This window comes from Puma concolor, chromosome A1 (genome assembly GCF_028749965.1).
Source record: "Puma concolor isolate L17-30 chromosome A1, mPumCon1.1.hap2, whole genome shotgun sequence".
Lineage (NCBI taxonomy): Eukaryota > Metazoa > Chordata > Mammalia > Carnivora > Felidae > Puma > Puma concolor.
Genome location: NC_141667.1, coordinates 67,507,575 through 67,523,488, shown reverse-complemented (window position 1 = coordinate 67,523,488; position 15,914 = coordinate 67,507,575). Strand labels below are relative to the sequence as shown.

At 44.0% G+C, this 15,914-nt stretch overlaps 1 protein-coding gene and 1 long non-coding RNA gene across 5 annotated transcripts in view; one reads left to right on the top strand and one right to left on the bottom strand.

The window, feature by feature from the left end:
- Positions 1 to 15,914, bottom strand: part of MCC (MCC regulator of Wnt signaling pathway) — a 433,554-nt gene that overhangs the window by 272,701 nt on the left and 144,939 nt on the right. The window contains exon 1 of one of the 3 annotated variants that reach the window (XM_086682242.1): positions 4,795 to 5,432. The exons of the other annotated variants lie outside the window; for them this stretch is intronic. Coding sequence (XP_086538368.1) covers positions 4,795 to 4,851 — 57 coding nt within the window. The 5' untranslated portion in view covers positions 4,852 to 5,432. Of the gene's footprint in view, positions 1 to 4,794; positions 5,433 to 15,914 lie in introns of those variants that run through there. 3 annotated transcript variants of the gene reach the window in all.
- LOC147584215 (uncharacterized) overlaps positions 4,164 to 15,914 on the top strand; it is a 99,056-nt gene continuing 87,305 nt past the window's right edge. The window contains exons 1-2 of one of the 2 annotated variants that reach the window (XR_015242466.1): positions 4,164 to 5,400; positions 7,465 to 7,717. This is a non-coding gene — a long non-coding RNA (uncharacterized LOC147584215). The remainder of the gene's footprint in view (positions 5,401 to 7,464; positions 7,718 to 15,914) is intronic. The other variant, XR_015242452.1, reaches the window with a different exon arrangement.

Here is a 15,914-nt window from a genome sequence, read left to right as displayed (position 1 = left end):
AAACAGGGTTACTTGAGGGGTTGTGGGAGGGGGGATGGGCTAAATGGATAAGGGGCATTAAGGAATCTGCTCCTGAAATCATTGTTGCACTATATGCTAACTAATTTGGATGTAAAATTTTTTTTTAAGTTTAAATTAAAAAAAAAAAAATGGAAAGGGAGAGGCAAGGTGTTCATTCATTCAAATGTGTGTAGAACACCTACCATGTGCCAGACTCTATAACAGGTCTTCACACTGTTCTTCTGGTGCTGATGGTCTATGGCTGGGAGAGACATTAAACAACTCGTTACAGCGAAGTTGATTCTATAAAGACAAAGGAGTATAAAGGGGTATGGGAATACTAGGTGATCTCACAGGCCCCTCCAACTCTGATATTTTATAACTGGATGACGAAGCCTACATCTATCTGTTAGATGGCCCCTGAGAGACAGTCATACAGTATTATCCATGTAGAGAACAACTTTCTCCTATACAAATCCACTTCTTAATTAGAGTATCAACGAAGATGTGGAGTTTCCATAGCTACCCAACAAGTAAATGGTGAAAGCACACGAAGAGTTGCCTCTATAGACTATGTTCTGGAGTGGAATCATGTCATGAAAGCAGCTTTGAATAAAGGGATAAGGAAAGAGTAAGAGAAGTAGGATTTCCAGGGGCAACTAAGGTAAACATTGTTTAATGTTTAAAAGGCAAAAAATATGTAAGTTGATTGCTTCAGACAAATTATTATTTTTTTTTATTCCCCAGGGGTTTTAATGATCATCAGGAAAGAACCCTTAAAGATAAATTTTTATTTTGCTGCATAAATAAGTAGCTTTCTACCAAACAAGCAGATCCAGTAGACAGCTCTCCTGTAAAGATTTAGTGAATTCAAATCATACCTTGCAAATACTGTGCCTTGAAACCTCCTTCTCCCCAAATCTGAACTATTTTAAGAACTAGGAAACGCGACCATGGTAATGCAGCAATGTCAAACTATATACAGGTCCCACAAGTTTCATCAAGACAAACATAACTGAGTGCAAACCAAAAAACCATGGTGAGGAGGAAGAATTAAGAGCCTTCCCTTGATGAGATTTGGGAGAATTTAATCCAGTGCTGCTGACCGTGTACTTGATTTTCTAAGGACTCTTGATTTGGCTGGTGTTGAAGTCCTTCCTTTTAACCTCACATTAGAAAAAGAAAAACATCCTTTGATTCTTTGATAGGGTCAGCTAAGAGCCAAGAAAAGAGAACAGCCAATTCCTGCCGCTCAGATTTTCCTTTCGCATTACTGTGGTTAATGCTAAGGATTAGTTTGCTCTAGTTAAAGTGTTCAGACTTGATATAAGCCATCTGTGGTCATGGATAAACACAAATGTTTTGAATGCCCACAGGTAGGGGTAATTTCACTATCTCCTAGAATCATCTCACAGGATCTTAAACAGCTATTGTTCCAGCTAAAGACACAAAAGGAACACATTCATGAATTTCCTGTTTTTCGACCTTAAAAGTTCTTACACATGCAAAACACCTCACGCCCAACACCCAGCTCTAGGTCAAGTAGCCCTCACACCCAAATCCCTCCTGCCTCTCTTGTATCTGAGCATTCCTGGAGTAATTGTAGGCAGAGGTCAGCACCTCAGCAGCTGACCAAAGCTCGCTGCTCTCATTGAAGGGACCAGCAGATTACAGCTGGAAAACTCATGCAAGTCACTCCCCTTGTTGAAGATGTGATAGAGTCCACGCCAATATTACTGCCAAAGGGTCAGCGATTCCTGGGCCCACAGGGCCCCTGTACAAGGGGTCAGCTCACAAGTCCACGCCAACGAGAGAGGCCTCTTGTTTCTGACCCCCAGCATCCTGGGCTCTTTCAGGGTTTTTCCTGCCCCTGAAATGCCTGGTGAACAACAGGCTGAATCTGACCCCGCGGTGACCTCCAGACAGCCTAGAGGCTCCTGGGCAATAAAGACGTGGTACTAAAGGGGTCCCTGAGGGGATTTTATTAGCTCTGCTTCCAGGTGAGGAGGAGGAACCAACCATCAACAGGGGCTGGCAACTTTGCCGCCCAAGACGTTAAAGCAAAGCTAGCATTTAACAGAAAAATTACGTGAAAAGAAGAAACAAACGCTCCTTTACACCAGAGACCTAGTAGTGAGAAATACAAATGAATTGTATTCAGAAATAGAGGTACTGGGGCGCCTGGGTGGCGCAGTCGGTTAAGCATCCGACTTCAGCCAGGTCACGATCTCGCGGTCCGTGAGTTCGAGCCCCGCGTCGGGCTCTGGGCTGATGGCTCAGAGCCTGGAGCCTGTTTCCGATTCTGTGTCTCCCTCTCTCTCTGCCCCTCCCCCGTTCATGCTCTGTCTCTCTCTGTCCCAAAAATAAATAAACGTTGAAAAAAAAATTAAAAAAAAAAAAAAAGAAATAGAGGTATTATAAAAAAGGTCAGGGGGGTGGGGGGGGTGATGAGCATTGAGGAGGGCACCTGTTGGGATGAGTACTGGGGGTTGTATGGAAACCAATTTGACAATAAATTTCATATTACAAAAAAAAAAAAAGTCAATCCTCCAACTATTGCCCGTGATAAACTGACCTGACATTTAGGGTCCACAAGTATGACCCGCACATACCCCCTTGCCTTACAAATTCTCTTACACATACCCTAATTGAAAACATGTCCAAAAACTAAAAAATAACTACCCTTACTGTCTATGGCAACTACCAGATCTGCAGGGAAACTGGGACAAGGGGAGACAGAGGGGCAACTAAATCACTGAACCTAGAAAGAAGACCCCAGAGAAGTTAAGAAATGATCAGCAGATTTTCTCTCCCTTTTCTCAGTGTCTGCTCAAGGATATGATTGGGCAGAAGCTTATTTCCTCAGGGACTAAACGGTGTTCCATAATGCTCAAGTATTACCGCTCCAACTAACGCAGGGGCCACGAAGCACCCTCCACCCTTCCCTTTGGCCACAAGTTTTCTAAGGAGTATATCGGAGTGGATACAAGTAGGCAAGGAACCCCCCTAACTCTGGGTTCAACTAATGCCCTCCCCTGATCACCCCAACACCAGGAAAGTCCATTAGGACCTCCTCTCTCTCTCTAGCCAGTATCCTAGCCACCTTCATCCTAAACCTGGAATTCATTCTGAAAACAAAAGGAAACAACAACACACTTCAGTTAAGGAGAATTAATGCTGCCACAAAGAAATAATGTGAAAGACCAGGGAAAGACTTTATGCAGGACAAACACCTTTAAGTTTTTGATTTTTAAGTGACCTTACAAGGTAAGTCACAGGTTTCTCCTTAAATAGGGTTTCTCCTGGGTCCTTGGTCCTAGCAGGGCCCTAGGTTCTATTTTTGATGTGAACTTCTCCCTGCTTGTAAAATTGGCAAAAATCACTTAGGTCTTCCTGCCTCTTCCCTTAACCTCTTGTTTTCAAGTTACGTCCTCCTCCTCTTAGCATCTCCTCACCTTGTAAACCACAAGGGAATCCACCAGGATTAGGAAATGCCTCTACCTCATTCACCAACACCTCCAAATGCTACTCTAAACCCAGCAGGGACAACACACAGAGCACACAGAGCACCAGGCAAGGGCCCAGGGCATTCACTGCTGGATACCAGCTGCAGACCCACTCAGGTTTCCCCGGTCTATGCCCCCCCCCCCCCCCCCCCGGGCCCTTCCCCACCTCCAGCCCTCTCCCCACAGCCAGGGCTGCATCCTTTCATTTTTCCTTCATCCTCGGTAATCTCACAACACCTCTGTCTGCCTTCCGGCTGTTTTTACACTGGTCTCCTTTTCTTCCCCTTTCCTCTCTTCAGCCATACTCAAGAAGCACAGACTATTTATTCTACTTTTGCCCCATAAATAGCTCAGTGATGATGTTAGGAGGAAAACCTACAGCCACCAAGACTCCCGCTGTAGACATCGGTCACACAGAATCCTCCTCTCCTCTCTTTTGAGCATCCACTCAAAAGAATACTTTTCAGGTATTCAAAGCCGGGGGGGGGGGGGGGGGGGGGCGCTCAGGGGCATGGGGGGGGGGGGAAGAGGGGCTGTGCCCGAGGCATCCCTAAAGTCATCAAAAAAAAGGTGGCTTTGAGCATCTCACCGCTGACATATTTGCATACCGTTTGATGTAGCTTTAATTCCAAAGACAGTCTCAAACACTCAAGTGGGTATGTTACAGTGAGAGCCAGGAATTGCAAATGCGCTTGCCTCAAAGACTCAGGAGTCCAGGGCAGGAAATAAAGTTCTAAGCGGCTTTGATGTGCTTCCTCCCCACTCCCCTCCCCAGCGTGGGTCATTCATCTCTGCCGACGAGAGACCACCTTGCCCGAACTTAACCAAACGCATTACACGTGGGAGCCAAGTGGTAGATTTAACAATCCAATGAGCTCCGCAGCCCCACCAAATTAGTTACCAACGGCTTCGGCTCAGCTTGGGATCCCCGACTGCTAAGAAAAGGAATGTTGAGCCTAAACTGGAGGAACCGGGGTAGGAAGGGACGGAGGACCCAGATCCGCGGAGAGCAGAAGGTCTTGGCGGCGCGGTGAGAGCTTGTTTCTTTTTTGAGCCACTGATTTCAGATTGAAATATCAAGCCAGTTCAGGTCATTTCCTGAGTAGCACTACAAGTTAAAACAAGATCCAAAAAATCTATTAATCTTTAATTGCGCTGCCTCCCGCCTAGGAGCACGAGGTGGGTAGGGCGCAGGGGTGTAGGGCTGGGGGCGATCGGGAGGGACCGGCCGTTTGTCGGAAACCAAATGCCTGAGAAGCCAGACCTCGCGACCTCAGCTGTTCCTTACCTCACTCAGTTCCGCCGAGGAGTCGTTTCCATATTTCATGGCAACTCCAGAATTCATGACTGCACTTTTCAGAGCCGAGCTCCTCCTCCAGGTCTCGGAGCTTCTGAGTTGGGCTTACCAGGCTCGATAGCCACCGCTTGGTTCCTTCTGGCACATTTTAGTCTAGACAGCCATTTTCACCCAAGACAGTGGGGAAGCCCCAAGGAAGGATGCAAGCTCTCCTGGAAGGCACAGAGCCGGCTGGCGTTTCACGGACGAGCCATTGCTGCAGGAGGCTCGGCGGTGTGGCGCGCTCGCAGCTGCTACAGCGGCCGAGCCGGCGCGGGGACCCGCCCGCGCGCTCCCACCGCTGGGTCCCGGGGAACTGCCACCCTCCGAGCCGCCGAGCCGCTCCTACGGGGCCTCGCCGCCCCCCATTACCAGGCTGGAGGGCACCTCCCAGTAGGATCCGGCACCCCGGAGGGCTTCAGCGAGCTCCCGAAGAAACCAGGGCGGCGGGGAGAGCGAGACCCGCGCCTCGGGCTCCAGGGAGGGAAAGAAAGCTACAGAAAGCCGGAGCGGGGCTGCACTTCACGCTGAAGTTTCCCTTTTGAATCGTCTGGAGTTGTAAGTGGTTTCTGATTGAACACAGCTGTCTAGCTGCTCGGTGCGCGGAGAAGGCGGGGCCAGAAAGAGAAAAGGGGCGGGGGGGTGGGGAGGAGGCCGAGTAGAGGGGACCTTGCCGGGAGAGCAGGCATCCTTCCAGCTCTCTGCGATAGTAATTACAGGACCCAAGTCCAGGAGGAAGAGAAGAAACAGAAAAGGCCACCTGAGTATTTGTGCAGAATTTTTTTTTTTTCAAAATTCCTCCTAGAAGCCCCTTTCCATGATCTAATAAGGTCAAGACAAATCTGACCACTTGTACATCAGGCAGCGCTGTGCACTTCTCATGGCACATTAAGATTTTACAAGAGTGTAGGACGGTCATTTTCCCCTGATCTGTCTAAAGTCAACACCGAGGGTGTAAATTCACTGTGAAACTCCCTCTCTGTCGCTGGGGCAGATTACATTTTCTGCATGTCGATAATAAAGATGCAGATGCCCCATTCCTTGAGAGGTATAAAATAGGCTTAAATGTTCCATCCTCCCCAACGCTGGACTGTCCTTTTAAATGTTACATTCTCCATCCTCTTCAACCCCCATGCCCTCCTTAAAAATCTCACTGCTCATCTGAGCAGAGCTAGGTCCGTATTAATGGGGTTTGGAGTATGAATCAGAAAAGATTCAATGGACTGTTATATCCCGTAGACTGGTGGAATCAGAACTCCCCTCAGTTTTGAGTTTCCCTGAAGTAAAAGCATCCCTGTGTAGGGAGGTGACAGGGAAGGGATTTTTTTCCCCTTAAAGGTTAAAGTCCCTCTGAACTTGAAATACACTGAAAAAATGTTCTGATCCTTCCAACAGTAGGTCTGCAGGATTGCTTAAGAGGCCGCATCAGTCTCTTTCTACACAATGGGAACAAAATGTCTCCATCTCCAGTGACAGACTTGGCATTTCCTAGAGCCTTCTATGAAAAAGCCATTGTATTGTTAATTTCCAAGGTCTTTTTTTTTTTTTTTTCAACTCAAATAGGATGTTTATTTTGCTCTTTAAGAAGGAGCAAAGAGCTTGACCATTTGCATTTATCTTCTTACCCAGCTGCCTTCCTGGTGAGTTCATTCATTGCCTGATAGAGGCACTATTGGGATAAAAAAAAGTTTGCTGCTTTGGGGGAGCACTGGGTCCCAAGTTTCGAGGCACTGCCAGACTAGAGCACATTGGGAGAAGCTCTTCTGCATGGGGAGAGGCTAGGAAGCCACATTTACTTTTCTTATTTACTCATTAAAACCTATTGAGAACTGGGGCCCCTGGCTGACTCAGTCAGTGGAGCATGTAACTCTTGATCTCCAGGTTGTAAGTTCAAGCCCTGTGTTGGGTGTAGACATTACTTAAAAATAAAATCTTTAAAAGTCATTAAAAAAAAAAAAACCCTGTTGAGAACTGAATGTGTGTTTGAAGATGGAGATGGTGGTGAAAGACTATAAAAATATAAAGGAGACTCAAACACTAGCCCTGCCCATAAGGTGTTTATAGTGTCATAAAACATAAAGAACATAACAGTTCTGGATAGAAAATGAAACTTACCATGAAAGCAACACAAATGAAGATCTACTGCAGTTCAGGGGAGGAAATAGGATTTTGGCTGGACTGAGTTGGAGGAGAACTGTGAAGGAATCTTAGGAGAGGCAGCATGTGAGTTGATCTCTGGAGGGCGGAGTCCAGCAAAGATGGGGAGTAAGGTGAAGCTACCCCAGACAGAGGGACCATGTGAAAGAAAATATGGATGGAGGATGGAATGTGCCGGGCGTGTGACGGGAATGGCAGGTGTTCCATTTTGGAGTGGAACCTGGATTAGGTAAGTGAGTTACAGCCAGATCATGAACAGTTTTGAGTGACAGGCCAAAGGAATGGGACTATGATAGGCAGTGGAGATCCACTAAGGGTTTCTGAGCACAGAAATAATAGGATCAGAGCTTTGCTTTGAGACATTCCAGTGGATTTGTACTACACTCGTGAGCAACTCACATGAATTCAAATAGACTAGTGTTGAGTGTGATTCTGGTGTTTAAAGAAACATATTTTTCATACTAGATGGCCCCTAAAACCAAGCAGATGACTTCATCTGGTGTTCAACCAAAAGAAAATGATCTGTTCCAAGACTGAAGGAAAAATTGGCAGTGTTGAACTTATTAAGAAGCAGTATGACTGCAGATTCTACTTTATGGACAATATAAGGCATTTTCAAGAGGAAAGTTGAATATATGGAATTTTCTTCTTAAATAGTGACTTGAATACTTAACCACCACAGAAGATGCAACTCCATGACAATCTGGCAACAGAGAATGTAAGTTGAAAGTGGGACCTGAACATGCCAATGAGACTATCCCAGTAGGTCCAGCAAGAGGCTACAAAGGCCTGAATTAAGTTGGAGCAATGGAAATGGATGGGAGGGGCAGATGGAAGAGATTCTATAGGAAGAGAGTAGACAGGGGCACCTGGGTGGCTCAGTCAGTTGAGCATCCAACTCTTGATTTCAGCTCAGGTCATGATCCCACAGTCATGGGATCGAGCCCCACATCAGGCTCCATGCTGATCATGTGGAGCCTGCTTCGGATTCTCTCTGTCCCCGCCCCCCCCCCCCCCCCCCCCCCCCCGTCTCTGCCCATCCCCTGCTCATGCACACTTGCACATGCATTTACACGTGCTCTTTCTCAAAATAAATAAAACTTAAAACAAAAATTTTTTAAAGACTCTCTCTCTTTCTCCCTCTACCCGTCTCCCTTGCTCTATTCTCACTCTCTCTAAAAATAAAACAAATAGGCGTGTCTTTCCTGACAGCTCAGAGCCTGGAGCCTGTTTCGGATTCTGTCTCCCTCTCTCTCTGCCCCTCCCTCCCTCATGTTCTGTCTCCCTGTCTCTCAAAACTAAATAAACATTAAAAAATTTTTAATTAGGTAAATAAATAAATAAGGAAGAAAGTAGACAGAGACTGTGGTGGAAGGAGGAGAACTTAAATGTGACTTGTAGATCTACAATGTGGCTGAGTGTGGTTTCAGGCAATGTCCTCAACAAAAACAGGGATTCCAAAGAAGGAATAGGTTAGGGAGGAAACTATGTTTGAGATATCATAAGTTTGAAGTGACAACTGGATATTCAAGGGGAGCTGTTCAGCCAGAAGCTTGCAGGGGAGCTACAGGGATAAATCAGGGTTGAGATGGAGATGAAGGTTTGGGGTTACCCCTATTAAAACAATAAATAAAACCGTGAAATCAAGTATGGTTGCCAAGGAAGAAAAGACAGGGAAAAGAGGTCTGAGGACATTCATTATCTTAAGGAAGGTCTTTTCATGGAAGGTAAAAAAAAAAAAAAAAAAAAAAGAGGAACCATCAGGGAAGTCCAGTTAGCAGAACTAGGGAGATAACCAGAAACTCTGGTCTGGGAGTCTAAGGGAGATGTTGTCAAGGCAAGAGGGCAGCATCTATATTATAAGCTACAGAGAGAGCAGAAGCCTGAAAACTGATAAAGGAGCACTTCAAAGACATTAATGTCCATCGAAGAGAAATTTCTACAAAGCTAAGCAGACGGAATGCAGATTACCAGCGCAAATGAAAAGGACCTGTGATGAGTAACCGTGTACTACTCTTTCCGTAAATTTGATGCTGACAGGAACTCGGCAGATGGCATAATTTCTTAGAGTAGGTAAGCAGTACTGAGTAGAGGATAGGAGGGGCATATGTGAAGTCTGGAGATACAGAGAGAGAAGGCAGATGGACCAAAGTTCCTGAGAAGGGAGGGAAGGACAGAGCCAAGGACCATGAGATTAGCTTTGGATAGGCTTGAGGAGGCAGAGGATTCTGATGCTTCTTCCCAGGAGAGCAGTAAGGGTTGAGAGAGCTGGAGACTTTACAAACTAGTAGCAAGAAGACTTCAGACATACATACTAACTAATAGCACTTATTGAAGAGCCATCCAACTTCCCTCTGTGTGATTGTGGAGGGGGTAATGAAGACTAATAACTTGTAATTAAATTTTACTTTAAGGAAAGGAAGACCTGTCGATGCAAGAATAGAATAATCGTGACCTTGACCTCTGAAATTGTTCAAGAACGGGGGAAGGCTGGTGGGACACACTGAAAGTCATTCGAATGTGGAGAACGGTTTCATGCAATGAGCTTTTCCCAATCTAAGATTCCATGAAATGAAGTGTTTTTTTGTTTTGTTTTGTTTTTTGCTATCATTTAAACATTTTGTTATTTTTCTTAACCTGTTAGTCTACTCAGAAATCAAGCTGGGAATCTCTACCATCAAGAAAGCTAAAGATAAGTGCTGTACACAAGATGTCAACTGGGTCAACATCCTAAGTACCTGAGAAATGCAAGGAGCAGCCCAGCATGTCATCTCAGCACACTGGAGGGGAATAAAGCCCCAAATGCATTTCCAGTATAATAAGAGAAAGGTCTCAAGGTTAGCACTCACCATAGTTTACCAACTATATAACTGAATGCCTACAAATCCTTCCACATTGTGGCCACCTCAACGTGATACCTCTAGAAGAGCTTCTCCAAGTTCTGCTTCAGCAGAGAGTCGGCTCCAGTCAGAGGTGTGGGTAGGAGGTGGCAGAGGTGTTTATCAGCATCAGAGAGCAGGGCTGGGAGGAGCAGGAAAACCTGCTTTCTAATGGGGCAAGACCCTGAGTTCCCTTCCTTCCTGGGCCTTGTCTTCCCTAAAGGCTAATCTCTGGGATAAGAGGCAGCCACAGCCCTGGGAAAGTTTCTGGGAAAGCAGAGGTTGCCGTTTGCAGGAGTGGATGGGACTGTGTGCTGATCACACACTGTAGCCACACTGGCTTTCTGCTGTTGGGGGCAGTCTGACCCCTCTATGTATGGCTGCTGACCTTGGTGAGTTTCTATACAGTAGGGATAATATTCTGGGTCTTGTCTGTAGTCTCTACTGGTAATGAATATCAGATTAATCAAAGAAACCTTAGGCAAAGATCTTGAACCTCCAGCATTAAGGAAATTGACTGAAACTTTGGGGCTGGCTAACCTGTGCCCTCTGTCTCTACCCCCCCGGGTATCCAAACCACCCTTGCTTGCATAGCAGTCCTCTGTGCTGGGTCAGGCTTGTCCTCCTCCAGCCCACACAAGAACCCAAACTCCAAAACTGTCCCATGCCCCCTTGAGTCTCTCAACCCAAACACAACAGTTGATACCTCAGATTTTAAGAAGAAAGCAGTAGTTAAGCTAATTCACACAAAGGTGAAAAATACCTCCTAATCTTCTCAACCAAGCCCAAAGCATTTGCACTGGAGAAAGAGAATGCTTTTTAATGATGCTAAAAGGTGGGATTTCTTGAAGAAGAAAGTTACTTTTTAGGGGAAAGGGAGATTTCAGATCTGTGGGGATTCAGGAAGTCCCAAACCCCTAATTCCTTGAGGGTCATAAAAGTCAAACTATACACTCAAAAGAATTTCCTGCCCTAAATCTTTAAGCCTACCCCACTGTCCCACCCCCCTGAGTCCAGAAATGCTCTCCATAACCCAACTCCTATGGCCCCCCTGTTCAATCACCAAGCCAGCTTTTCTCTCAGGCACTGGGCCAGGCTTGAGTCCCAGGTTGGGAACCTCCCGACAGCTTTGATGGCCTGTCCCATCACAGACCTCATTTGCTCCAGGTGCCACAACATAAAGAATTCAGAGAGCATTGCACTGGACAGTCTTTGTCTTGGTCTCCGTGCCCTCAGAGAACAACATTAAAAAACTGGAAGAAATCCTATAATCACCTAGCTCCGCCCTGCATCCCACTTACCTAGATGACGATATGCAGAGTCAGCAAGTTTGTGGTGTTCATTCAAAAAAAAAACATCCACTATGTGCCAGACATGGTGCTATGCCTTGGGATTTAGCAGTATATGGGGCAGAAAAAAATCCTTGCTTGGTGGAAAATGATTATAAACAAAGAATACAGCCTGTGATGGGTGTTATCAAGGAATTAAACAGGAGCTGTGATGATGGAGAGCAGGCCCATTAAATGAAGCAATCAGAGATGGTCTCAATGAGGAGATGACATTTCAGCATGAAGGTCAGGAAGGAACCAACTAGGCAGAAAGTGGGAGAAGACCAAGCAGTGGGAGCAGCAAGCGCAAAAATTCAGGGGCAAGAAAGGACTTGACTTTTCCAATAAATTTCAATAAACTTCAAGTCTGTTATTTAATTTTAAATATTGAGAAAAAGTAGTGTGAAGGAACATGATGAAAAAGATGATGGAGGAAACAGACCATGCAGAGTATGTGTAGGCCATAGATTTCATTCTATGTACATGAAGATGCCACAGGAAGACTAAGTGGGGCAGAGACATGTTCCAATTTACATTTTTAAAAGGTAAATCTATTCCTATACAAACTTTACCACTGGGCAACCTAAAAAATAGACAAAAGAAAGTTCTTGCTTTATAGAAGTATTCCTTTTTTTAATGTTTTATTTTACTTATTTTGAGAGAGAGAGAAAAAAACGTGTGTGCACACGTGATTGGGGTAGAGGGCAGAGAGACAAGAGAGAGAATCCCAAGCAGGCTCCATACTGTCAGAGCAGAGCCGAACATGGGGCTCAATCCCACGACCCTGGGATTATGACCTGAGCTGAAATCAAGAGTCGGACCCTTAGTCGACTAAGCCACCCAGGCGTCCCCTAGAAGTAATCCTGTGAATAAGTGAAGAATTGATTGAAATGGAATATCCCTATTTTACAACCACTAAAGAATTGATAGATTTAGGTATAAAGCACATCTACTAACATCACAAAACGACATAACACCACCACACACACGACTTCTGATGGAAGAATACACCTATGAAGACATCTCAGCAGTGTTTAACATGAGGAAACATGTTAAATTAACCACAGGGTGCAATCAGTGAAATCCAGACTCTACAGGACAAACAATCTGGGTTCTTCAAATAAATTGCAAGGGGAAAAAACACAAGTGAACGAGTAAAATATTAATGGAAGGGGAAACCTATAGACATATCAGCCAATTATAATGCGTGGTCCTCATTGGGATCTTGAGTCAAACAACCTGACTGTAAAAAATTAAGATATTTATGAGACATTCAGAAACAATACTTTTCAGATATTTGATGATTTTAAAAGTTACTTTTTAGATGTGTTAATGGTCTTAAGGTTATCCTTAAAAAGAGTCATTACCTTGTGTAGTTATATATTGAAATATTTAGGTGTGAAATGACACAATGTCTTGGATTTGTGTCAAAATACTAGAGGAAAAAAAAAATACTAGAGGAGACAAGGATATAGGTGGGGTTTTCAGTGAAACAGACTGACATGTCCTTTGGTTTTGGAGATTACTGGTGACCTTGAGAGAAGCAATTTCATTGAATGGTGGAGAGAGATAGAAACTAGATTTGTGTGGACTGAATAGTGACTAGGAAGGAAAATGTTGAGAGAGCACAGGGAGAGAACTTTTGACAAGCTTATTGCCCAAAGTCTCACTATTACTGAACTATCAGATGAGATCTTGAACCAAAATCCTAACTTCTACTTCTGAGCTTTTTTTCTCCCTGCACGAGGCTCCTTCAGTCAAATTATCCTGGAATCCGTTCTTGGCCAGGATTAGAAACTGAGTTGTTACCATGGTGGATCTCTCCCTAAACTGGTACTTGAAGTCTGTTTCGTCATGCTGGGTCCTCACCTTTTTGTTTATGAAATCAGTCACATTGTTTTTAGACCCAGTGACTTACTGCTGTGAAATAGATGGAATGCAGTAGATAATTTGGTTTGTCTGTGTTTAAAAATCTGCTAAGAAAAGAAATACTTGAAAACTATTTCCAGATTAAATCTCACACATAGAACACACAAACCCAGCCTTTTCCAATGGCAAATGCAACTCAAGAGAAGAAAGCACCCTTGTGGTGTTTGTCTGTCTCTTTAACTGCATTCATGGTCTGCCTCACACCCAGACTAGGCATTCAAATAACCCAGAATCGTTTGGCATAGACACCCCTGACACTATTAGTGGGGAAATCCTAGCTGAGATTCACCGCCTTATGCAAGCATCATGTGATGCTTCAAAAACCTCTTTGCCGTCTGATAAGATATTTTGGAGCCCAATAAGTATCTATGTCATCTTGCCTTAAATATTCAAAGTATCTTTCCAAATCTTTACTCATTTGTTGTCCAAATGTCTTTAAAATATATCAGGTTCTTCATAGAAAGGAAAATATAATCAGTGGAGATTAGGGATTTGGAAATCCAAGGGAGTTTAAAAAGGCCGGGGGGTGGGGGGGAGGCTAAATCTTCCCAGGAGTACTTGCATATGGTCAATCTCCTGGAGAGGAAAAGGAAAAAAATATATATTAAATAGATGCATGAAAATAGATGTAGTAAAATTGGAGAGCATGCTGAAATTAAATGAATTCCAAATGCCTGCCACTGTTATTTGTAGGGCTCTTTGGGAGGCTAAAACAGCATTATTCCATTACTCTCTTTTAGCTAGAATATGCTACAGGAGTTGCCCAAAAGGAGTAGAGAAATAATTAATCTAATATGCCTCATAGACCTAATGACAAAAGAGGCAATTCACTTGGCATCATACCAAGCTGATGGGTGAAGAAGGAAGATCTCGGGCACAGGCGGGGAAAGTCATTCCCAGACTTTGAGTCCATAAGTGCCAATGGATGGGCTGCTATGGAAGAGATCTCCCACAGGAACAAGCCAAGGCATGAGGAGCAGGCTCCTGCCTATCCCTCCCAGCCCTCCTCAGTTGTTCTGCATGATTTGACACATGAGCTCAAACTCTCCCTTCCAAGCAAATGCTGTGTGATCAGCAAATCTAGCCTTGACCCTTGCTTGTGCTCCAGTTAATGTTTTTTCAGGTAACTACCAGATACTTTCATTAAGTCTTGCCATCACCACCATAAAGCCTGTCTAAAACTGAGCTTGTCATGTTCCACCAAAAACCAGCTTTAATTTCAGCTTGCAAATTTCTGTTAGTGGAATCAGAGTTTCCAGTCTAGAAACATTGGAGTCATTTTCAGCCCCCTCCTCCGTCATCTCCTCTGCCAGTCATTTAGGCCTTTCTCTCCACTTGGTCTCCATTTGTACTGTTAGCAGCATCTTCCAGGCCTTGTCTCTTTATATTTTAGTAACTATAACTTAGCAATATGACTCAACTCCAAATCATTCTGCATATTCTAGCCCAGCTATTTTTCTCCAAAATACAGCTTTCGATCATATCATTGCACAAGTAAATCTTTTTTTTAGATACTTTTATATGCTTTGTTGAGATATAATCCACAGAACATAAAATTCACTTTTTAATGTGTACATTTCAGTGATTCTCAGTATATCTGCAGAGTTGCACAACCATTACCACTATCTAATGGCTGTGTTAATATTAGAGAACAAAAGCAGTTTGGGTCCAGTTGGTAAATAACCATCGACCCAAATCAGAGGGTGCCCACTCCCTAACCAGTCACTGCCCAGGCTACCCCAATTCCTATCTCCAGAAACTCCCAGAACTTTCTATAGTTCAGCTGCCATCAGACTAACAGCTGGCACAATCAAGGACTCTTGGACCTTCCTCCATTACTGTGGCTGTACCCTGGTATCAAGTATTTCGTAAATCACCCCTGGAGAAAAGAGGTATTATTTCTTAAATGAAGACAGAATCAAAGAATGCTTTTCTTTATTAAAGGTACGCAGTTACATGGTTCGGTTAAATCATCCTCATACTCGCACAGAATTTCCTTACAGCATGTGAACCCATCTTCCCCAGCGCCTTTACCACTCTCCAAATATGAAACCCTTTTAAGGTTCCATATTCTTTACAATGCCAATCCATCTTTGCTTTCCAGCTCAAGTTCCTTTCTGTTTGTGTCTCATACCCCCAGGATCTTTTTAGGTTTCATATTCCTGAATTAACCAAAATATTTGGCTTATTTTCCCAGTTATTAGGAACAAAGCCATTTGAATGCACCGTCAGCCTCCTCTTGGCCCTTCAGAGTCTGTTTTGTGAAAGTCCGTGGCATATGAGGAAGTGTGCACAGGCCACTATCCAAACTAACAAAAGCTACCCTGTTTTTCCTTCATATCCCAAATATTAAGTTTTTGCCGTCTTTCTTCATACAACTCATGTTTAAATCTTTTCATTTGAAATTATTTTTCAAACACCTTCCATTACTGGCAACAAGGGTAAAGAGAGAGAAATGTATCTCATGGGAAATAAAAGCTAGCCCCAAGATGCAAACAGCTGTCATTTGGGTGAATTTGGAAATTTGAAGAACAAGAAATGGAAAACAATTTTGAACTAATTTCTTTTACTTTTCTTAAGGCAGTAACCTCCTCAAAAGTGATCATTCCTCCAGATTTTTGAGACAACAGTGTCAGATTGATGCCTTTTCAGATGTAGCCTTGCCTTCATTCAAGAAATATTTATCAACTACTATGTGCCAAGCATCTTGTTAGGGACTAGGGACGTAATGATGAATAAAAAGAGATACCATCATTGCCTTCCACTGATCCTAGAATCA